General features: G+C 40.8%; 1 protein-coding gene across 1 annotated transcript in view; it reads right to left on the bottom strand.

The window, feature by feature from the left end:
• Positions 1–2,577: 2,577 nt before the first annotated feature.
• The window catches only part of FNDC3B (fibronectin type III domain containing 3B), a 182,610-nt gene continuing 159,309 nt past the window's right edge, over positions 2,578–25,878 (bottom strand). The window contains exons 23-26 of the mRNA XM_019007844.1: positions 23,154–23,366; positions 13,232–13,398; positions 10,378–10,505; positions 2,578–6,135 (exon numbers count right to left, since the gene is read on the bottom strand). Of these exons, the coding sequence (XP_018863389.1) occupies positions 5,824–6,135; positions 10,378–10,505; positions 13,232–13,398; positions 23,154–23,366 (820 nt within the window). The 3' untranslated portion in view covers positions 2,578–5,823. The remainder of the gene's footprint in view (positions 6,136–10,377; positions 10,506–13,231; positions 13,399–23,153; positions 23,367–25,878) is intronic.

A 25,878-nucleotide genomic window follows, 5' to 3' on the forward strand; every position in this document is an offset into this window, starting at 1 on the left:
GGGAGCAAGTGCATCCTGAGGCCAGGGAACACCAACACCAGCACCAGCAGTGCTGCACAGCCTCTGAGCCAGGACACCACCACCAGCTCACAAGCCTTTTATGGAAAGAAAGAGCATTTGAGCTACAAATTTAAAGAGACAATATTTGCACTGGATTAGGCTGAGTTTCTCAACTCTATTCACAAGTCAATCCTCACAAGACTTCTGCATCCCTACTGTTTGCTCCATTTTATTTGTAGAGAGTAATAGCTTTCATAAGACAGAAAGTGAGGGAGATGAACTAATAAAATTACTAAGAAATGGCATCCACTGAGCACACTGACCCAACCAGCTATTTATTAACTATGCCAGGAGACCTAAAAATAGCTTTGATTACATGCAAGGCCATCTATGCCACCAATTACTGCAGTAAATGTAACTACTCAAACTAATAACAGCACATTCACTTAGGTAACAGCAGATCCCAGGCTAATCCGCTGTGTTTGAAAGCATCTTGTGAAACTTCTTTTTATTTCACTGAGCCAATAATCTGGGCATTGTAAGAGCAATTGTCAAGAGCAAAAATAGATGTAATTGTTCAGAATGTATTACCAATAATATAGCCCTTTCAGGGGATCTTAGCTGGCTTTTCTGCTCAGGCAGAGCAAAATGTCCATATTCATCTCTAGTTACTCGTAGTTCTCACTCTGAGAAAAATAAAGGTAACATTTGCATCTTTACTCCAGGCCAGGTTAAGGACAGAGAATATAACTGTCCACCACTTCAATAAATGACAATACATCATGAACTCTGCAATAATTCCAGAAAAAGATTTGCAAAATAAATATAATTTATACTTCATATTACCACACAAATTCCTTCTCGTCCCTGACACCTTTAGTTGCAAAAACCATCCTGTTGATGTACATGTCATCAATTCTGAAGAAGAATCACTCCATGTCCACAGGCCATAAACTCATAGAATGCAATCACAGAAAGGTTTGGGTTGGAAAGGGGTTTTAATGATCATCTGCTTCCAGCCCAAGTATTTAATTTTCAGGGGGATTTTAAATACCTCAGCTATGCTTCAAGATGGGAGGGACAGGCAGGAGAGCCTTGGTCACAGCACTGGTGCTATGACCCACTCCCCTTCAGCTGAACACTGAATTTGAGCATCTCCTAAAATTCAGACAGAGGTGAGCCTGTGGAAAAGCTCCACAGGAGGTGAACAACACGGACTGGTGTCACTCTAGATCCTGTTTGCTTCCCAGCTCATCCTGGGAGCGCGTGGCTCAGCTCGTGCCACACTTGGCTTTGACTCCCTGGTTCCTCAGAGAGAGCCCCCCTCTCCAGTGGGGCTCAGCTCTCCTGCACCACATCAAACGTGCTCTGAGCTGGCAGGAGCGACTGAAGTGAGGAGCAAAACAAATTCCAGGCGCTGTTTTTTGAGCAGCTCTGTGATTACTGAGAGGAGAGAATCGCTGCTGCCATAGAAACGGCAGCGCCAGCCCGGGGACCACGCACACCTGGCACTGCTCACACCGGGACACGTGCCAGGGCCACAGCCTACCCTGTACCACCCCAAATGCTGCTGCTCAGGCCACAGAAATACCCAAAATACCAGCCTCTGCTCTCTTCCAGAACTTTTCAAAGCTGGTACTTCTCTTGCCAGCAGGCAAAGAGCTGCTGGTAAACACAGCTCTTTACAACTTGCTCTGTGCCTCCTCACAAAACACAATCCACAGTAAATTTAGTGCTACTTACCCAGCTCTGCACAGTCTGGGTGTGGGGAAGGCACCCAGCACCTCTGCAAAAACCTGGGGGTGATAACAGCACAAGGTAACATTCAGAACTCCAACAGCAAATGTTTAAATCCCACTTCACTCCCATGGGCTCTCACTGCCCTCCAGCATCTCTGCAGACACCCCTGGCAATAAACCAGGGACCACTGAAAAGAAAAGATCTCAGATGCCAAAGTGCTGATTACTGTTTTACAGACATATTTAAAAGATTTTGTTAAAGAGATTATCTTGGCAAGCACTGCTTTAATAAAAAAGCTGAGCAACCAAGTGAAAAGTTACTGTATTCCCCTAGGAAAACCCCACTCATGTTGTAAACTTCAGTTATTAAAAAAGCAAACAAATGAATTGTTGTATTTATGCAGTGACTTGAAGAAAAGCATTAAAAAATTAACGTGAATGTGTTTGACAAGAAACATGTATACATACTAGATTAAGTCATCATGATAAGGAATTGAATTCATTGCACATAATTAATAAGTTAAAAGCTCTAGTATTTCAAGTGTTTAATTAATAGGAGAGAACAAACCTAGGTGTGTATCTATAAATATAAATCCTTGATTTTTCAAGCTATTTAATAGAAACTATTTGAACACCTGACTTTCAGGTGTTCTATAACTTTTCTCTTCACAATAATTTATTTCCAATAAATTTACTCTTCACAAAACCACAAAAATCACTCCAATTAAAAACCAGAAACTTCTTGAGGTAAATTCAGGGATCCAGGATGCACAACAGCACTGACCTGCCAGAAGGGACCACATGGACCCAAAGGGCTGTGTTCAATTAGAATAAAGAATTAAAACAGAAAGAATTAAAACATTTATTGGGCATAAATATATTACATATACACTACAGATACAGTTAAGTCTTACATACATAGTGTAGTATTTGCAAAATCTATACATTAAAATTGATATGGCAGTTTTAATATAATGCATATGAAATAGTCTAAAATTTACAATACAAGAAAACTTCTGATTATTTTTTTTTAAAGTTGAAAAGCTTGGAATGTATGTTCCCATAGTGAGGTAAAAACATTTTATTTTTCTTTTTCAATTTAAAGAACTGTGCAAGAATAAGGTTCATACACATTCAATTAGGGCACTTCTCAATCGTGACACTGAATACTGAGCTACTGGAGCCAACAAACAGGATTAGAAAACACTTCAAGTTCATAAAGAAAAAGGCAGAACTATATAAAAATGTCTCTCTCTCCTTCCTTAAGGGTATTCAATACTTAGTGTTTCAATCTACCTTTGTTGGTGGTGGTGGTTTCTGTGAGAGCAGAGCGCCCTGGGGCTGGATCCAACACCTGCCACCGCTGGAGCAGGGGCACCAGGAGGTTTGGGAAGGGCCAAGGCAGCAGCAGGGGTGGGTCAGGGACAATGTCCCTCAGCAGAAGGGTGAGACATCAGTGATCTCTGCCACTGGCACACGAGTGACAACCAGACCATGCTGGCAGGAGACACAGACTGAAAACATCAAACCCACTGGGCCTGCCCCAGCACCAGCCCCCAAAAGCTCAGGACTGGGGCTCTGGTTTGTGTGGTTACAAGGGACCCAACAGATCAGCAGTGACAGAGATGCTCTGAGTGTGCCTGACTGCTCTCCCCTCACTTCTGCTCACTGCTTTTAGTAGCACTCGTATTTCAAACTTCCAAAATTGCTAATCTAGAGCACATAGGGTTTTTTCCTTTCTTTATTAAAGCAGTTTTGTTTGTTTGTTTTTCTTAAAAAAAAAAGGTGTCAAGCTCGGATTTCATAGCAGCACTGCTCAAACAATATACCAAAAATAAAAAAAGGGAATCTATTCAAATTTCTGGGTTTTTTTCCAAACTAGCGGTCTTTTCATCGTTTTTAAAAATACACTCTTCTCCCCTCCAATGAAAACAGCTGTATACTCTTTGCTCACAAAATACAGATGCAAGGTCACAGAGTTTCATATCACAAATAAATTTAAATAAGATGTAAATAAATTTGACAAGCCATGACTTTGGCAAAAAAACAAAAAAATATATATATTTAGCTCAATGCCATTAGTTTGCAAGGCTAAATCAAACTAATTATAGTCAATAACAAAATACAGAACATTTCTAATATTTGCTACATCTAGAGAGGCACACAGAATAATTCATTGATCTTAGCACTTTCTTTCCAGAGATGATTTTGTTTTTGGATACATGTAAACGTTTGAATCACTGATAATGGGTTTTTTTGGCATTTAATGTACTAGATGCTCTCATCTTCAAAAACACAAGAAAATGCAAGAAGATTAATAATACTAGGAATGCTGCCAGGTAAAAAGTTGACCTAAAGTACAACAGTATAAAACAGACAAAATGTAACATGCTATGGGGTGGGTGGAGAGGGGGATTAGATTAGTACATAAGTACACTTTTTATTTTTTATTTTTTTACAATAAATAAAAAGATTGCACTGTAATTGGTATTTAAAGTACTGTATGCAGTATATAGTATAAATAAACCTAAAAACAAAAATAATGTTGTTTTTTTCCCCATTACTTTGGTTAAGGGAATATTATGCTAGTACAGGACACTGAATCTTAGACGATGGAGACAGAGCACAAAAAAGCTAGGACAAAAGCAAAATCAAGTAGCAAAAATATACAAAAACAAGAGGCAGGGAAATACACTGTGTCTGTTGCACCCTTTTGGAATCTATTTGCACCTCCAGCTCATTTATGTCCCTGAGGTACTCAAACAATGTTGACTTAATTATAAATAACCCCATGACTCAAGAGTTAAAAATCTAGTGTCTTGATGGATTAAAATGTGTCTGGGAAGGGGCAGGCAGGGGGGGACACTGCCACCAGAGCAGGGACCATTCCTCTGCAGGACTCTCATCTCAGCTTTGCCAGGTACCAAGTTATTTCAATCAGCCCCATGGTAAGAACAGCATAGACACCCTTTCAAGGTATTTAAAACAATCAGATGTGATTTCTGTTACCTCCAAGAAAGTTCCAGGAAATAGAAACCCCTCTAAAAAATAACAATAATATTAATAATAAAAAAAAAAAAGATCAACTGACAGTAAAGTTTGCTTCCATTGAGTGTAAATCTCACCTAATTCAGTAGAGGCAGTAAGCTGTCACCAGCTTGAATCATAGAAATCAGGCTGAATGTAATAGAATAATACCTAGTATTAGATTAGGAATAGTTATATACAGTGACAAACAGACAAGTTAAAGCAGCTTTTAAATAGCTGAACATGGGAATAACTAACTATTGCACAATGCCCTCTTACTTAAAATTACTGCTAGGAATCAAAATGGTAAAAAAAAAATCTATAATGCTTCATAATTTATATGCAGTTTGGTTATTTGATTTCTTATACAGGCAGTTTATAGTGTTTGTAACTATAAAAATAACAGGCAACTAAAAAGGTTTTTCAACTGCAGGATGTTGTTCCAATTTAAATGCACTAAAGAGTTAAAATAACAACTTAGGTTTTATCTTGAAAAACTGGGGCAAATGTAGTGAATAATTCGTAAGCAACATTGCTAATACTGTTCAAGGAAAAACGGGTACTTGACTAACACTGTATTCTAGTCTTACCTCTATACACACTTGTGACTAATGTTTAGAAGGAAAAAGAAGAGACAAAAAAAAAGTGACTCATGATTAAAATTTCCTAAATAGTAAGATAAAATAAGAGACTGCATGAACTTCAGTGAAAAAACCCAAAACAACATCGAAAAGGCAAATTGGTGACAATTTTGAAGTCGTGAAGGAAAAACAAAAAAAATCTTGCTTTTGGTATCTGGTTTGCTTGTTTCTCCAGTTTGACCACTTCCTAGTTCTGAATTTCAAAAAGGTGCATCAAAACACTGATTTATCTTTCTTCAAGCTAGAACTGTAAAAACAAGAGCAGTATATAAAACGCATGGTAGAATGATTTAAAAACCAAAAAATAAGGGGGGAGGGGGCGGGAAAAAGAGGAGGAGGAGGAATATCTGAATAAATGTGTGGATTATAATGCGTAGCATTAGTTAAATCTGTATTTTGAACCGGGGTTGTATCGTCTACTTCATAAAGAAGTACTGTAATATACAGGCGAAGATGATGGAGAGGCTGGCGAAGCCGAGCACGATGAGGGCCGCAAACTGTTCATCTGTGGGCACCATGGCCTTGGCCTTGGCCTGGTCGGCGCCGCCCGGCTCGCCCGCCAGCAGCAGGGCACTGCGCTGCAGCGCGAAGGCCACCGAGGGGCTGAAGGGGCCGCTGAGCTCCTGACACGTGTCCAGGCAGCGGCGGCAGGCGCAGACGCGGAACCGATAGTCTGTGTTCACCTGAAGGCCTGAGATGTGGAATGTGGTTTCTTCTCCTTTGTACACCTTAAAAACAAACCAGGGAGCCCGGTCAGACACAACGCCCTCCTGCTTTCGCGGCGGCAAACAGCGCAACGACGCGAGGGTCGCGCCGTGGAAGTTCAGCCTGGTGCCTTAAGGTTTTAGAATCTACATCTTTCAGACCCTGCACTGCATTTGTGTTTGACTCTGAACTCCACACACAGTGTTAGTAAGCTCTCTCTACTGTTTGGTCACACAAAACAATCCTTCCAGGCCTGAGAACCAAGGTCATCATTGCAGCCTCAGGCCCCCAAAAGCCTAAACAAAAATGAACTGGGGGGAGCAAACTGGGGGAATGTGACTTCATTACCTGAAGCTGTAATTGGACAATTAACCCCTGATATGCAAACAGACCAAACTCTTGTCTGTCTGGAAAACCCGTGGCTGTTGTCCATCTTGGGTGTAGCCTCCACAGGGCTTTTGCACTGCCCAAGATGCATCTACTGAGGTCCTTTTAATAAATCCCTGCTTTATTCTCTAACTCTGCCTCTGCTCCAGGCAGCCTCTCCAGACATCAAGTCTCTAAGGAAACACTTCTCAAGTGAAGGAACTCACTGGGTCAACGCAGGTTTTGGAAGAACAGAGGCACGTGGAGGACTTCTCAACAAGTCTCAACACAGTGCACACAGGGACAGACAACACATCACTCAATGCAGCAATGATAACACACACTAATCTTCTGTGGGCGTGATAAATGCTGCAAACATATTTCTGCACTCAAATTGTGACTGTATGCCTAAAACATGTCTGAGACATAATCACCCTGTCTGGCCCCAAAAGAAAGCAAACCTACTAACGAGGTCATTGGAAGTCATTCAATGTGTAGTTGTAAAATTGCTTACGAATGTCATTTTAATGTATTTTCCCCTCACATTTCTCTCAAGAAACAGCAATCTTGCCAGAAATTGCACTTTCAGAATTGTGGAAATAATAAAATATTAAGGTATGAAAGATTTCCTCCTGATTGCATTATATTTGGTTGTTTACTAATCCAAACCCATCACAAATTTATGTTAATCAAATGTAGGTACCACATGCCACAGAGCACAAATTATGGCATCAGAAAGGAGAGCAAAAACTGAGTATCTGAGACAATTTTGTGACGTAAATGGAAAAAAAACCAACACTGGAAACATTCACAAACTCTGAAAACAAATTATTTATATAATGGATGGTTGTTGAAACTCTTATTTTATGAAATGGAAGAAGTGTTACAGAGGGCCTGTGTCTGCTGGGAAAAATACATCCTGAAAACTTCAAATGCTTCCTCTTCTGCTCATTTACCGTTTTCCCCTTCTCTTCACTGTGGGAACAGAAGGCTGAGAACATCTCTGCCCTCCCAGGGGCAAGAACTCATCTTAGAAAAGGGGAGCAAGTGGGAAACTAGTTCCAAGCCCATGGAGGATTTCCTGTGTGTTACTCTGGAATAAAGAAATGAGAAGGAAAGAGAAGAAACCTGCTCAGCTAAAGACCACTTAAAGAGCTCAGCTTCCCAGCTTTCCTGCCCTGCCTGCCCCTAAGACTCATCCCTTGGTTAAACAGCCAGTTGCTGATTTTTTGAGGTGGTCTGTGACAAAAAGATTAAGGTGCTTCTTTCATTTGTTTTCTCCTTTCCTTTTCAGCTTTCACAGCTTTTCCAAATGCAGTTTGAATGATGGTGAGTCTGGGTTTCCAGACTAAGCACAAGTCCTCTGGCTCATGTTTCTTGGACCCGAGGCACAGATCAAAAAACAATGTTTAAATAAATGTTGCCTTGCTCAAGTATTGCTCAGCACTGGCAGGAAGTTCCCTCTAGGTAAAGTCACAGGAATACAACAAATTCATCCCATAAACCCCTGTGACTGGCCACAGCCATGCACTGCTGCCTTTCCTCTTGTATTTGTTTTTCTTCCCCATGCCAATGAGGAGTCACTGGGTTACAGTAATTGCAGGGAAAACAAAAGTGGAAGTGCTGTAGCAGCCCACAGAAGTGATGTGAGGGTTGAAACATCTGTTTGCAAAGCACCCCTCATCCCAAGAACACCTCTGCCACTCTGCTCTCCAATGGCAATTCCATTTCTAAAACCCACCTGTTGTGGGCAGCTGCACTGTCCCACTGGACTGAGTCAGGATTCCTCCACCTAACTCCCATTTCTTTAGATTCTGAGTCAGGGCAACTCAAAGCCCTCACAAAGCAGCTGTCAGCAAGATTTGCTTTCTGGTGCTGCTGTAATTAACAATTTCATTTCAAAACATATAGCCAGAAAAGCTCTACATGCCTTTGCCACAAATAAACCTTTGCAATCAATATGACCACTTCTGAACCAAAATAAGAAATCCAGCAAAATCCAAGTAACAATGGCATTTAATTAAAAAAAATTACAATTTAAGACATACTAGGGATGGCACATCTGGAGTGTACTTCATTTGTGCCACCCTTCAAAACAATTTGCAAAATGTTTCCAGTATAATTTACCTCTTTAGATACATATGCAAAATATACATGTCATTGCAGGGAAAAAAACATATTTCTAAATAAATTTAGGACTTGAACTTCAAAGGTAATTAACATATCGCTAACATTAATGATCATATTGGTGACAGTACTTTTCAGTTAAAAGGCAGCAGGTGATCACAGGCATGTGAAAGCAGAGGTGAAATGTATTAGCCAGAAAATCACTGAAAGGTGTTTGTGTATTTTATCTTTTGTGCACATTACAGGAGCTCAGAGCAGGGATGTGCCCCAGGGCCGAGATACCACCCACATTCCTGATGGAGAAAAAACATCTTGATGGGCAAAGGTGCTTTCTGTGAAGGTGAAACAATGGAAGTCTCTCTCTTTCCCATGGCTGATTATCAGCCAGCACAACTACACAAGTCCCAGGGTCACTTGGAGCATCCCAGCCAGGACCTTCTTCCAGGGACTTACTGTGACAACTCACACCAAAACCCCTCATCAGGCTCTGCCTCGTGAAAATTAAGACCTTCAACATAAGAAGACCCTGAAACTATTTTTTACTTCCTTCACTGCTGTTTTCTTCACACCACGAGTTCTGGACTGTGCAGATTAAGCCACCACTTATGTCCCAGGAACATGAAGCTGTGCCCAGTTCTCCCCAGGTACACCAGAACATTTTAAACACTGGGGCTCCGTTTACTGAGCTGTACCTGGAGGTAACACACCAAAGCTGCTCTGTACATCAGGCAACAGCAAAATGGCTCCACTTATCCACTTGCCACTGACATTATGAGGCCAACACAGTACACAGGGGTTTCATTAACCACACCAACACCAAAAATGTTTCCTGGCAAAAACAACAGTTAGGTCTCTGAATCTTTATCGTCCCCATGAATTGTCTTGCATTTTTCATGTTATTTTTGATAATTCATTAGTTCACAGTAGCAGTCAAAAACAGCCTGGAGAGGAACAAAGACAGTTGCAAAGAAAGCACTACCTTATACGTATTTTTTAGAGCTTAATTAGCACAGCTTAAGAGTTTAATTAGCATGGCTTATCTCATTTCCCTAATTTGGATTTATCTGGAATCCACCTGACAGCAAAAGAAAGCACAGGAAGGAGAGAGCACACAGATGAAGTGCACTGCAAATTGCACAGCCAGAGGTGTCACAGATGAAATAAAAGATCTAACTGTGAATGAGCTGTTCTGTTTCAGGTGCTCTGGAGAAGTGTCCACTTGTGATGTCTAATCCAGACAGACATGGAAAGAAGGATCAGCTGTACTTCACTGCCTTTGTTTCCACAGTGACAGAACGGATACACAGCAGATACACGTGCATCAAAACCTCAGACAGGAATGAGGCAGATGAACAAACCACTTAACGTGTACTTGACTGAAAACCTTGATGGACAGTCCTGGAATTGGCTTACAAAGATTCATCTTCTGACTTTATCTCATCTCCAGATAATGGTTAAGAGCAGCTAGCTCAGAAGCAAGCATGGGTGAACAGAACTGTAACTTTTTAAAGGTTAGTACAGTTAAAAATAGTGATTAACCACAGAAAGAACACAAATCACACCAATAAAATAATGATGTTCTATATACTCCCTTAGGGGAGAAAACAGCCCATTACAGCCCTTAATTTTGACTCAGCCTTTACTAAAGTGCACCTGATACATCACCATAGGGTGTAATTCAATACAGTAGAAAGAAGCAGCACAGTGGATTTTCAAAACCATTTCCATTATGCTATCAATTTAACTATATTAAATCCAGACCATTTCCTTACCTGCTTGTATTCAGATTCTCTTCCAACCAGTACCTGCAGAACATAACCAACAGGATCTCCCTTCATGGGTGGGACCATTTCCCAGGTAACTTCACAGGAGTTTCCTCCCAGCTGTGTCACTCGAGGGGCTACAATAAAAGAAAATGTTATTAATGTTTAATATAAAGACTGCGCTGAAATCTTATTTTATGAGCACTGTAATATATACCAGAACATTTTAAAAAGGATAGAGCTCCTCTTACCTGTCAGCTCTGTGAGCTGCTATAAAGGAGGAGTGGATTTAGAGAAAACTTTCAAAACTTAATTGCAGTGCTGTGCACTGATCTTTTCAAAGTAGAAGCCAATGCACAAATTACACATGCATTCATAAAAGCATCAATTCTGTGAGGTTCTGAGCAAACACCTGTTCCAGTGGAGATGTCTGCACATCCCTCCCATGCTACATGCCATTGAAAGAGAAGAATAATATCAAACATTTCATTCAGGAAAAACAGAAGGAATGTGAGAAGCTAAAGAAGTCCAGCCTGGGAAGCAAAAGGACAAGCATAGTTTTCAAGACTGGGACTTTAACTCTGAACCTGACACCCACTTGATCAGACCTGCTATTTCTAGCCAGACTCAGACTAGTGCTCACTAGAACTCCAGAGAAATTCCATTAGTCAGGTTACAAGGCTGCTGTCCTTGGCAGAGGCTCTCTCAGCAGCCCAAAGCTAAGGGATGCCTTGCCTTGACCCATGGCAAGCTCACAGGTGAGCCTAGCAGAGCACAGACAGGGGCAGCACATTTTTATGTACAAACAAAGCATCTGCCACTGGAAGGCATGAAAAAAACTGCAACAGCATTGAGGGTCCACCAACTTCTTTACCATGCAGAGCCAGCAAGCACAATGCCAAAAAAAGAATCAAACTGAGAAACAAGAGTGCTGAACACTTGTAGCAGGTGGTTAACATGTGCACGTGCAAGGACATGAGCTTGTTAAAGGCAATCTAGAGCCCCAGCCCTACAAAAATAGACAACAGGAGGGTCTACCAAAGAAACAAATGCTGCTGCATACATTACACAAATTTTAGACTGATTTGTTGCTTCCCAAGAGGAACATATGAATCATGAAGGCCCAAATGTAATCAATATCCATTTACTTCTCTCTGCACATCTGCTAGTGTTGAGAGACTGATAATAGACGCCTTCATCTTAGCTGACAACAACAATCTCAATTATTTTTCCTTCTCCTTCCATCCCTCACTTCAATACATGTAGATTTTTGTCTGACACTTACAAAACACTGCCATTAACAACAAAGCTATTCTAGGGTTGGCATCACTAAGAGAGTAATTAGGAGACCTTATAGGAGAACAAACACTTTCTTCTGATAGATAAAAAGCCAAACTAAATTTATCAAATAAATTCCTTTGTATTTCTCTGAGCACAGAAGGGCATCAACACTATCATTTTGCATCAGACCACTCCTCCCCACAGCCTCACTTCCCCTCAGCAGTGTTCACAGTTCTGTCATGCCCTTTTTCTCTGTCACAGCCGGTGCTGTGTCAGGTACCCGAGGTCCCAGCCCACGCACAACCTGGTATTTGCACCATTGATACTCAGCCTGATGCTCAGCCCAGGGGATGAGTCACATTTAACAGGGATTCAACAAGCAGACTGGGAGCTCAAAACAAAAACCTAGGTGAGGTGAACTGAATAAAATGGATTTTTAGCCAGCAAAACGCAAGTGTGACTACAGTGCATGGGTCATGCCTGGGCAGCACATCTCACACCTGTGTAAAGGTGTGAACCAAGACAACTCAGCCCTGGCTAAGTATCCTTACCCTCAACCACACAGGTAATTTTTGCTGGAGAGTATTGTTCTCCCTGGGGGTGGCTCAGAGCAGCTGACCTAGCAGGGAAAGGCACCCCCATCGGAGTTCTCCCCTCTCTAAATATCTGGTTACTTGGTGTCAATATCACCAAAGCCAGATTTTAAATACAGAGAAGCAAACAAAACCTCTGACAAACCGGCAGTTGTTCTTTCTCTCAGAAAATCACAGGGCTTCACAGGGAAGACTTCAGCACCCAGGAGAAAAGGTGCATTTGATTTCAGCTCACCTGATCTGACAGCCCATAGAGCAAACCTTTGTAACAGGCCAAAGAAGGACTAATTAGGCCTAGAACAAAAGGCCTAATTACACGAAGTTTTATAATGAAACATCTTTCACTGTGGTTTTTACTTTTGCTTCTTCCTTCCTTCCTTCTCCTCCTCCTCAGGAGCATAATTACTTAGGACAAAATTTACACACAGTAAAAGACATTTCGTTATAAAACTTCATTTAATTAGGCCTTTAGTTCTCCTATTGGAACACATGCTGAGTTCTAAGTCTAGTGCTCTATATGTGAAATATCATAATTAATTTTAGACATTAAAGGAAAAATAAACCCTGAAGGTCTACACTTCTGAACTGATCACATGCACAACAGAAAACTCTGAACTTTACTAAAGCTTAAGTTGGTAGGTACACACACACACACACACACACACTACAGCTGTTAGATCCCTTGTATAAATGCTGTGGTAATCCAGGGCAATGCCCTGGGTAAACATGATTAATAGCAGCATTTTAAGTTTTTTATTGCAATGGAGGCTGACATAACCTTTATGTTGCTTGTGTGATTTTTTGGGTGGTAATTTAGCTTCCCACCATTAAGTAACTTCACAACTCAAGAGAAACCTGCAGTCAGCACAAACTGGCTCTTCACATGTGTTATTACATACTTATGGTTAACCCTTACAGCCTCCCCTCATACTTACCAATTACAGAAATATTTACACGTTACTTACACGTAAAAAACCCTACTAACATACCTTTGATTGCAGGTGGGACCGACTTAGTTGTGCAGAAGGTACAGATTTCTGAGAAAGGTCCCTCCCCAGCATCATTGACCGCCTGTATTCTGAACGAGTAGCAGGTGGATTCCGTCAGCCTCTGTATCTTGTACGTGTGACTTGGTCCCCTATAAATTGGGATAAACCTGAAACAATAAAAATAGGAGTATGTAGTTACACTGGACTGGCACTGACATTTCTGGCTATTGCACTTAGCAGCTCGAAGTATCCGTCTTGTGAAAACTGGACCCATGTGCCCTGCAGGGCTGTTAAACACATGTATAAAAATGTCACATAAATAACACACAGATGATGATGAGGAGGTCAGGGAAAGCAGAAGTTCACTGTCCCTTTTGAAGCTACTATTACCTTGCAAAATGATTACATGAGTTATCAGTATCCCTACTACCATGGAATCCAAATGGATGCAGCCTGTGTCCTGCTACAATACACCATGTGTGCTGCTGGTTCACATGTATGATGAAAACACAATGAATATGACTCTAATTGATAAAAAATTGACTCTTCAATGGATTTAGACTTTATTTGCACATTAAGACAAAAAGATTGTCTTGCAGTCATCTGTGTCATCCTCCAAAACATTCCCACTGAAAGACTAAACAAGAGCACACACAAACTTGTCCAACAATGCAATACTGAACAAAATCAATTGCACTTAAAAAGAAAGTATACAGTTGCTAAAGAGAATCTGACTTCCATTTTCTATTGCTCTGCTCAGATAAATGCTTTTCACTAACAGTTGTATGCCAGCCAGCAATTTCTAGCTAAGCCCATGACCCCCAGGAGCTGAGAACAGTGGGGATGAAAGCAAATAAAGAGGAAGCACCCAGACTGTGCATCCCCACTCAGCCTCCACCAGGGAACAACGTCTTGCACATAATAGTCCTGGCCTTGGAGAACAGAAAATTTGTTGTGTAGGATCACAGGCTATTTTTTGATTATTTAATACCCTTATTGAAGTATCTTAACAATTTCAGAAGGTTTTAAATCACTAGGAAGCCAAGAGATATTTTTCTTTGACCTCCCTATCTAGGTGCTAGCTTTATCCTTTGGCTTTGCATGAGATACAAGGTACAACCAATTTGAACATATCAAAGAAACTGTCACTAGCTCTCAGAGACAGAAATCAATTTATATTACATTATGATTGCAATCCCCATAAGTACAAACAGAGATCAAGAATAATCTGTAATAAAAGGAAATATTCAGTTAATTCAAATTGCTGGAAACGTACTCTGAGGACTAAAGTGACTTACTACCCCCCCAATGAGTTTTTTAGTGAGACCCACACCTTGACAGGAAACAAAAGATCTGTGCTCACAAGTTTTTAAGAGAGTTTAGAGCCAGTTTCCAAAGAACTATTTTCTTAACCTTATGCTTACCCAGTTTAAGAACTCTCTGTTACCCCACATTTCTGAGGCACATAAAGCAGCCACAGCACATTTCAAAAGACTGACACAAACCCATGCTCGTGGAATAAAATTTCCTGAGATTCAACACACGTGATGAGCAAAGAACATACTCAAGGCTGCATTAAGACTCAAGAGAAAAGATCCTCTCCCTCTGCACTTCTTGCAGCTCAATCAACCACTGCAGTACTCACAGGAGTGCAGAGATTTGTCTCTGACCCTGATCCAAGGGCAACAGAGAGCAAAAAAGATGCAATGCCTATTTTAGACTAGAGATCTCTTTGCAATCATCTGTGGAGTTAGGTGAGGAAGGAGGATAAATGTATCTTCCCAACTAACAGACAAGCACACCCACACTCCAGGCTGGGCTTTAGGTACATTTCCAGTCATTCATATGGCCAATACTGATGACTCAAATGACTTTTTCACCCTTGGGATATGCCTAAGGTCAACTAACACTTCCTAACACTGAAAAAGTGATCTAGAAAAATATTTGAGCTTCTTCTGTTATTTGGGAACTGGATTAATACTTTCAGTTCTGTTAATACCAATACTCCCATCCAGTTCCCATTTCCACTTGTTTCTACTTCTCTGTCTCAAAAATCATCTAAGGAAAGCAAGAACTGCTACAGAGAAGCTTACACCACACAACTGTAATGGAAACATGCTGAAAACTTCTGAGATTTGACCATCTTTGAAGAAAGAGGGCTTCCAATTTTGAAAGAAGAAAGGCTGATGGCCAAGCCAATCAAATTCAATTGCTGTTGGGCTTTATTGTGACACCAATACTTTGTAATTGTGTTTGAAGATGCAGATCATGTAAGGCACATAATGAAGAGCAAAGACTAACTTCAAAATACTTGTGGTTTTTTGGTAAGGTAGTATTTTCCTCATGTGTAAAGTAGGCATTTCATCATCCTCCAGGATTATTTCTATTGTTTTTAAAAACACTGTTGTTAATCAATGTAGGTGGCTATAGGTATGGAGCAAAATTTTTTCACTCTCCTGGAAGACCACAATGAACTTAAATTTGAGTCAATCAGTGTAACTGCACATTGCTACTGTGAGGTAGCATATTAAAAATTATCTTAACTAAGGTCACACATTCAAATTATTGCAATTTTGTTTTTAAGATCTAAATCTAATCTAAAAATTTGAACATGAGCTGTGTAGCTTTGCCTTCTTGACAAGCCTGTTATTGTTCACCATGCTTCATCCAGGCCTCATTCCACACACTGCCTCAAGAACAAGTCAGCTCTGAGCTTGTTTGCAAGAACAAGCTCTTCTGCATTGAAAAGCTGACTTAACCTGTGCATGGAAACATTCCCTGTTCTCTGTCTCCCTCCCACCTTCTTCAAAACAAGACAATTTCAAATCTCAGAGGTTGCCCAGATGAATTCAAAAGACAATAAGCTACATACCTCAACTGGCACCCCTCTTTTGGAAACATTCAGCCTCTGTGGCTACTGGCATTCTCAATACAGCTCTATTTATTTTTTTAAAGTTTGCACCATCCACAATTAAACCTGATTTATTCACGCTGCAGTGTTGCCTCTCCTCTCCACTAAATTAACAGCAGACACCAAAAAGAAAGCAACTTTCTCCAGGGATGGAGACACTCTCCAGAGGCTGATTCTGCCTCAGCTCCCAGAGAGATCCCAATTCTCCCTTCCCAGACATTCTCACATCAGTCACAGATTATTCATTTACCTGCACCCAGCAGAGGAGAGAGAACATCATGTCCTACAGCAATTGTTAGGGAGACACCACTGCTGTTAGTTTTTCATCAATACCCTTTTATTCCCAGCAAAGATCATCTTGAAAGTATTTTGCATGTCGCAGCTATTTTGTTTCCTCCACTTCAGTCACTTCCAGTCAAGCAGAAGAATATGAATGTACTTGCTCTACCTCTGCTCATTAATTCCCAGCACATTTTGAGCAGCAGGTTCCCTTTGAATCGCTTGGGTTTTGTTTGTATTTTGGTAACCTGCTGGTTCTTACGAGAATTTCATTTGAAAGAAATTCTACTGTACAGCACTAAGAAAGATGGCAATTTTGGGGGCAGGCACAAAGGCTGAAAGAGCCACCTGAGTGATTCTGTTGCTGCCTCTCAAAATACCTGGTCAGTTGTCAGGATTTTGGCTGGAGAACAATCATTAATACAGCACCAGTCTGACCTGGTGATCTGAGACCTGGGGTGTTAGAGGTTAACATCAGCACACAAAGACAACTGCCCAATTAGAAACTGAAATGCAAGAATTTCACAAACCAACAGCTCTTTCAATATTACTAATGCTACATCACGTTATCTACACATTTACTGCCCCCACCTACTTTCTTAGGCTGTTCCTCTGATTTGGTTGCAGAACATTATCAAACACTCACTGATCTATGTGATTTCCTCTCTCCACCTGCAGCTCCCTGCACTGTGGGTGGCAACAAGGAAAGCAAAGCTTCAAGCCAAAACCTAATTCAGAGATGCAGGAGGCAAAGTCAATGCACAGTTTTTTTAACTTCTGCTGTATTTGAAAACATTTCTATTCAGAGAGAAAAGTTTCACATCTGCAGCATCTCTAATCCCCACATCCATCACTGTTCCTAGAACCAGAACCAGCGTATCAGTGACCCAATCTTTTCAGCTTTGGGGCACTTTTCCAAGCCATTTATTTGGGATCTCCTTCTGCAGGCAGGTACTGAGGAAATGTAAACATATAACAAGAGTTCTCCAAAAGAGTTCTGTCCTCCCACAACCTCTCCCAACTCTGCCTTCTGGTCCTAAAATGAGGTGTGGACCAAACAGGTGGGATGCAGTGTCCCCTTCAACCCTTTTCTGCTTTCTGGAAGATTCCTTTTGGAAAGTTTTATCTATAATACATATTATATATATTATCTGTATTATAATGTATGCTCATCACTGCCAATATTTTTGTTTGCATGAATAACAACAGTAACAACAGGGCCCAGTGAAGGAAACATTTCCTTCCTTATACTTCAAAAAGCAAAACTAAGTGAACAGAAAAAGGCAGGAAGAGAAGTGATAACAGTCAGATGGGAAGAGTTTGGTTTTCTTCCCTGAATTATCTAGCACATCTGCAGGCTAGACAAAGGACACTTGCTGCCAAAAATAGATTTTTAGCCTGTTTCTACTAGATTACCTTTCATCTGCTGCTGAATTTGAGTTTGTAACCCATATTTACAACAGACAGTCACTTGTCAGATGTCTGGGATTATTGAGAGTTGAAGTATTTCAGCCTACAGAAGCTCCTCCATAGCACATAAAATTGCTTTCTTTGGAAGGAACATCTGGACACATTCAGGAGGAATGGAAGACAGAACAGCAAAGTGTCTGACTGCAGATTCCTGTGTGTAGCCACATCTGGGGGGCAAGGATCAAGCAGGGAGGACAACACTGAGCACAGTTTAAATGGGAGTTAACAGCATTTGAATGGAAGATGTGGGAGAAATCAAGAAGAACACCCAGTGGCCTCTTGAAATTATACAGTCAGGAGGAAGTAGATGATGAGGCAGCTACAACATCTTGTCAATAATCAACAGCAGATAGATAAGAGTGAACTTAAAGCTAAAACCAAAAGAGAACAAGCACAGTTCAGAGCAGCAAACCAATATTCTCACAGCCCTATGTGTATTTATCTTCCCTGTGCAGTATTACAGCCACTTTCCCAGTGTGGCAGAAACTAAGAGCGTTTATGTGCCTTCAAATGATGCTCACTGAGCACATTGTGTCCAAGCTGCTGCTGTGACAGCCCCAGGAACCTGGGCAGAGCTGGAGAAGGCAGCCAAGCTCAGCCTCTGCTTCACCAATGTCAGCAAAGTGAAGCTGGAACCTAAAAAAGAGCACTTGCAAAACTGGCCAGCGTGATCCTGCTGCACTAAGCTGAGCCTCCATTATACTTTAGAGATTAAATATTAGAGCCATTACTCTAATCAAGGTGTTAGTTTTCTTATAAAGTTGTTACAGATGCGCAGAAAATAGTTTTTATTACAGTGACAATTTTGGGTCTAGATGCTGCTCTTATTTATGATCTGCTGTCTGGAATATTCAGTTACCCATGAAGTCTGAAGTACCTGCAGATGTGCACAGATGAAAATAAAGAAGAAAATGTAATTTCTTACCAAAGCAGGGATTTTTTGAATATACTTATGGAGTAGGATCTTACTCCCTGTCTCTCTGTCCAGCTTCCTAACAGCTGAAACACCTCATCTCGCACATTTAATGGGGCTTTCTCCGGCTTCACTTTATCTCAAATAGTGACATAAATACAGTTAACTCACACCTATTACGAGCAGGTTTACTCCTGCTTCCAGGAAAAAGATGAAATGCATTAACAAGTTAACTCTCTTACACTTGGGAAGAGTTCTCCCTCTCCTTTTTCATTTGCAAAGCCCCCAGTATCCAATCAGAATACTGCTAATATAAATATTACTATTATTAATAGCAATACTCACCTACACAGTGCAGAAATATGAACATGGGTTAGCTTGAAAGCTTTCCTGAACACTGACTTTCTATCTAGCCAGGCTTGCAGTGGAAACTGTAGCATGCCATCTGTCTTGGTGCTCATGCTTAATTTCCTTTCATCACTGTTTTACCCAATATGAAAATAATTTTTTCCTGCAGGTTTTTGCAATGATACGTTAACTTATCTGATTTTGTATTTTAATACAATTTCACAAGCCAGTAGGACTGATACATAACAATAATTGCTGTTAAAATGGGTGTAAATTGTCTTGATCAAATCAGGAGTGTAAACAATTTTTTTAATTAGACTGCTTGAAACTTGCAGGAACCAGGGAATGATTATGCAAAAGTCATCAGGCAAGGGCAGCACATTCAGCAACTTGTCCCTCTGTGTTTCTATTCTACCTTCAAGTTAAAGCAGAGCAAACACCCATGTTGAGGCTCATGTGTTCAACCCACCAACTGAAGACAACAGAACTGTGGGACAATTGTCAATGATCCTTGCATTGTATTTTTAAAGAGTATGTTTAGGATGTGTCTTACTCAACCTTACCAATAACTCTCCCTTAAAATGTAATTACACATGTATATATTGATTGTGATTCTGCACACACACAAAAATCACACAATTTACCTCTACTGCAATACACAGTCATCTAAAATAAACACAAGCAACTGATGAATGACCCACTACTAATTTGTTTGCTAATTCTCCCTTTCAGACTGGATATTGTGAACATTTTAAGACACTAAGAGGTATAATTAGTTGTGGGAACAACTCAAGATTAATTACCAGTACAGCAGGAAAAAAATAAAAACCATTAATTAGGTTCGTTTGTTCCACAGAGGGAAAAATCCATAGTATTCTGGAAAGTAGTGCAATTTGATTAACATAAATTTCTTGACATTACCTCAATTAGAAAATGAAGTCACAACTGACTGTTTATTTTAAAAAGAAAGGAATTTCACAGTCCTCCTTACATAAAGGTCACTTACTCTCAACTAACGTTTCTATGTACTGAGCTTTCCAGAAACAGATTTTTCCTCATTTCCACTCAGTGCTACCCATAATTGAAAGGACAAGTGATGCTAATTTCATCTTCCTAAATGTCACACCCTGAAGAGCTAATGGGAGCTAACGCAGGTACATCTCTGATGTGCACACCTCTTCAAGCCCTTACACTAATCAGTGCCAGAAGATTTCCAAGTATTTTGCTTCACAGGTCTTGCAATCAATGAAACATTTGGTCTCCAACAACTGGCCTGTTAAACCTCATTACAGAAAGGAAAAGTTGAAAACAATCCTTAATGATCAGGACACACTGGAGAGCACTGACTATTATTACATAAAACCAGGGATGAGTCTTTACCAAAAGGCCATTAAAGCTATTGGGTCAGGATGGGCCTTGCTGATTATTTCCTTTTCTTAAAAGAACTCGATTATATTCCTGCTTGTGAAAATGCTTCAACAGCATTTTAAAGGTAACTTCTATTTTAAACCAGAGAAGGGACCACTGTAATAGTGAATTGAGGGATTTCAATATAAAGCTGTTATCAGTAATTTCAGATGTCTCAGGGAATACAGTAACAATGTTCTCTGAAAGATCAGGGATGAGACACAGATCACTTTTCAGTTATCCAGGTTTTTAAAACACAACCTTTTTCCCCACATTAAGTATTATCTCTTCTCCCAACAGAGGGGATAGCATGGCACATTTCTACAACTCTTTGAAACCATAAAATACTCCAAAACATCTTTCTGGATCATTTTTTCTGTGTCATTTTTTCACCAGAGACTGGCTTCCCAGAGGGGTGGTCAGTCCCAGACCTGTCAGCGATTCAGAGGCATTTGGACAATGTCCTTAACAACACCCTTTAACTTGGCTAGCACTGGCCAGGCAGTCACACTGCAGGGCTGCAGGTCCCTTCCAGCTAAAATATTCTGTTTATTTGCTCCCTCACATGTGCACAGTTTCCTGTGCAATTGCAGAGGCCAGTGATGCTCAAAGAGCTGTATTCCAGTGTTTTCCACAAGCACACACAGGGGTGAGCAGCCCCTCAGTCCCAACAGGGTTTATTTAATGGGAATGATCTCAGAAAGGACTCCTGCCTCTACCAGCCCCTGCTCATCAGGGATGACAGCTCTCCTGGATGGACAGAGCTGCTCCTTGCAGGGGCATCTCCCACTGTCATCAATGCACACAATGGAAAGCAAAACTGCCAGACAGGGAACCAATAAACAGATATTATAGCCAGGACCTGCCAGCTCCAGCTGCTCTCAAACACAACAGTGCACCCATCCCACTCCTCTGCCGTGCCCATGCTGGGATGGATCCCTCAGCCCCAGCTCTGGTTCATTCCAGGCATTATCTGGGCTAATTGCTCCAAACCACCAAAGGGAGTCACTTCATGGAATGGCTCAGTGCAAGCAGGAGGAGACAGCACAATGTAGAGGAGCACTTTTTCTGCATCTCTGGGAGCTCATGTGGACTCTGAGTCAAATTCACAGCTAAGAAGATCCAGCAGAGAGTATCAAGTTCAAATGGCTCCCAATTAAAAGCTCGTAAAAGACCATTTGCAATGGGAAAAGCTTGTGCAAAAGCAAAGGATTATGCTAAAGCTTTGTGTCACAGCAAAGGAGAAAAACCGTTCCTTGCCTGCTGTGAGGTAACATTTTATTCTTACAAGGAAACTTACTGTTTTCCCCCGTATAAAGACAGGTTAAAAACAATTTACAGTTCTTCACCATCCTACCTGCAGTGCTACATGAAAGCAAAGCAAAGCAGCCTGCTGGATGTGACTTTGGAGCTGACTGAATCCCAGGGTGCTGCAGGTGATGGGCTCCTGCCAAGCATCACTGCACTCAGGGAACTGTTTTTACCAGTCAGACTTTCAAATGGGTATTTATATTCATTGGACACCTCTCAGGATTAATACAGGGGAGCGTGTACCCTCTCTGCATCAGTACAGTTGAGATACTGGGAGGCATTAAGGCATTATTCATGGTGGGTTTATTACTTAAAATTACAGTTTTTGGGCCAGATCTTCAGCTGGCATAAACTCAGCAAAGCTCTATTTAAATTAAAGGAACTGTGCTAATTTACATCCAATTATGATTTGTGCTGAAAGTCTCTAAGGATTATCTACTCGATAAGTCACTTATTTTAGCTAATTGAAGTAGTTGAGAGTGTTTCTTAGTAAATTATGAACCATCTATGATATTTATTCATTGAAGACCTCAGACTGTTAGGCATCAATTGCATATTGTCTTTCTTTGCTTCCATATCTCATCACAACTTTGGAGCTACATTAGCAAATCTTCCCACAAAAAGTACACATGAGAAAATAGTTTTTGCTTAGCACTGACTGTTTAATTTAAACACAGATTTTATCTTTTTTTCTTGCACACCTTATTTCAAAATTATTGTGGAGCTACCAAGCTGATGCCAAGCTCATATTTTCAAATGCTCTAAAACATTATAGCTATAAAATCAAGATCATCACATTGCCCAAAAAACATTGTTCTGCTCAGTTTTACCTTACCTAGACCTCTGATTTGTAACCCTTGCCTTTATTAATACACACAGCAAGCTGGGTGCAGTATCTTTGTTTCATATATTCCAAAAGGTAAAGCACTGTGGCCATGAAACTTGATTTTGAATTTGCTGGCAGAGAGGAGAGGGTTTTGCTGTAATTTCACCAGTACAGGATTGATTTCTGCTAGACCTGGCAGCGTTAGGTTAATGGTTGAACTCAAAGATTTAAAGGTTTTTTTCCCAACCTTAATGATTCCATGATTCTGTATCACTTACAGCTTTGTTGCATTACTTGCTCAGACTACAGGCACAGAATGTCTATTAAAACAGTATTTTGTTCATACTGGTAGGCACAAAGCAATCAGGAAAACAGAATTTTTCTTTCACTCACAACTGCATTATGATGGACCAGAATTCTTTTTCATTACTACAAGGAAAAGCTTCATCTCTCTTACCTTTTGTTTCTGTCCTCTATCTGCAAGATATAGACCATGTCATCAGCAGAGTGAAGCTTGGAGCTGCTGTCTCCCCACTTCAGCTTCAGGCTCTGAGGCCCTGCTGCAGCACACTCCAGCCGTGGAGGTAAGGGTGGTAATGGCCTGGTTTTTGCTTTAATAAAGTGGCTAAAAGGTCCAGCTCCAATTTCATTGACAGCCTGGATCCTGATCCTAAAATGAACAGCAAGAAGAATGTTAAATGAAGTGCTTTCACAAGGTTCTTGATATAAACACATCCCAAGGGACAGGAGAGCCTTCTGGGACTGACTGCTCCATCCCTGGCACAGTGCCCCACCCCAGCTCCCAGGACTTTTTGTGGCAAACTGGAAGGTTAACACAACAAGGATCATCCTGCTTAGGCTGTAAGAGGTGCAGTGAAGGTGTCAGAAATGCAGCAAGGCAGAGGGGAAGGTCTCAGGACCCGGTGACAGCCCCTTCAGCCACAGGCACAAGGGGATGCAGCACAGGACAAGCACAGCCTGGAAAATATGAAGTGCCCAACCATGAGTAAATAAAAAGCACAAGTGTGTTGTGGTTGTCTAACAGAGATCATGGACTAATTTAGGTGAAATTATTCAGGGAAAGCACTGCCATGAAACCCATCCCCATGTTGGCAAACACCCCTGAAGACCCAGAGCCCTGCTCTCTCAGAGTCTCACAAAGCTATTTAAGCACTATTTAAACACAGGAAACTCTGCTGAGAGGAACTAATGGAGAAGGTTAAATCCACAAACCTCCTACACTCTGCCACAAACTGCAGAAATGTTAACTGCCAGTGAACTGTCCAGTAGGTCAAATAAATGCTAGACCCAAGTCACTCTCACAAGATGCACAAAAGCCCTCGAGCCATTTGAGGACATCAAGAAGAAAAGCAGACTGCCTGCCTGGTCTCAGCAGCTTGAATTTGGAAATGTTCTTAAAACTGAGCCAGTTTGTAAATTCTATTTCTCTCTTAAGATAACGACTCCTGCTTTCTGCTTTGTTAATTTTCTCTTACCTGTCTGCACCTTAGTCTAACACTGACATGAGTGAGGAGTAGCAGTCTCTGACTATGGTAACATCAACAACACCAGAAGACAAGTGGGAAATCTGAATTTCCAAACAGTTTTGAGGACTGTGTAAACAGAAACATTGGTACAGATGTGCCTAAAATGTTTCAAAAGATTGTTATATCAAAGACTAAATACAAAAAATCTGGATGGAGAAAACTAATTAAGTTTAAGATAGCTCAGCCTAGTTTAGTTAGCTGGAGAGATGCCCTTCACTTTGGAAATCCTGTGCACAGCAGCCTTGTATTTTCTCATGAGTAAAGACTCCTTACCAGGAGCTTTGCTTGGCAAAGCTACTTATTTTGACTGAAGAACATAAAGTGATGCAAGTTCACACAAACAACGTATGAAAAATTACTTTGCTTTGAAGAGCAAGTTTTCAGCTCTACAGTCAGGAAAAGAATATGGTAAAGGGATAGGGAAAAAACTCTCCAGAGAATACAGAATTAGAAAACCCCCAAACCAGATTTTCCGTATTTCAAGAACATAAAAGGTTACATTGCTAATAAACATACTGCAAAATAATGAGGTCTGATCTATTGATTAGTCAGCTAAAGCCACTGCACACTGAGAATGCAGTGTGTGCAGTCATATGCAAATGTGTGCTTAAAACTTTGTTTACTGACCCAGCCAAGAACAGGGACAACATATTGCTTGGTGTGGAACTGCATTTTCCCTTTGACCTTCCTTCTGGCTTCAGGAAATGCAACCTGACCACCTTATAACACTACATTCCTCCTCTTCCTTCCTAAGGGTGGATGGCACAAAGACCTAGTGGGTGCCTCCTCTTCAACTGCTGCTTTCACCAAGCATTTCAGATAGAAAGAGCTTTTCCAGTATCTGAAGAAGTGTAATTAATATAACATTGATCTTACTTCATATTACGTTACCGGTTTGCTTTAGATTGAAGAGTCATTACATCAATATTTAATGGTGTTTCCAATAAAAAAAACAAAGCCTGCCTGTATTTTCACTGGATTCTAGCAGGCCATCAATCAGCTTGTCCACATAAACAGTAACAGCTATACTACAAAATGCTACTGCTGCTTTTGTAGATTGATTTCAGCAGCATGCTCTATAGTGTATATCCTTTTGTTTTGTTTGGTATTAAAGTCCCAGGAACAACAATCTCCTCCAGCACTGGAACTTCAGCTGGTTTCCAACTGGCAGCTACCACACCTGAAAACCAGCAGTGAAATCAATCTCTCCCCAGTATCACACTTTTTTAGATATATGCATGCACAGAAACCTGCACTTGTCTTGCTTTTGCCAGGTATTTGCACAAGGCAAAAATGTGTCTCTTAATTCATTTTCTTTCCTGCTTTCCTCTGCTGCACAGAGTTCTTGCTCCCCCCTTCTGACACACACAAATATGCACACACCCACCCCCATTCTGACTCTGGAGCACAGCAAGACTGATGGAAACTCTGAAGTGTTAAAATAGAGACAAGCATCTTTACAAAGAATGATGGCACTGGGAAAGCAGGAATTGATTTATTTGACTCTAACCTGGCTGATGTGGCCACTCTTTTCTGCTGATTGCACCACCATAAAGCTCTGTAAATTGCTACTATCATTCCCAGAGCCTGAGCTTCATCAGACACACACAAACAACTAATTTTGTGTTTCCTGTG

This window comes from Parus major, chromosome 9 (genome assembly GCF_001522545.3).
Source record: "Parus major isolate Abel chromosome 9, Parus_major1.1, whole genome shotgun sequence".
Taxonomy (NCBI): Eukaryota; Metazoa; Chordata; class Aves; order Passeriformes; family Paridae; genus Parus; species Parus major.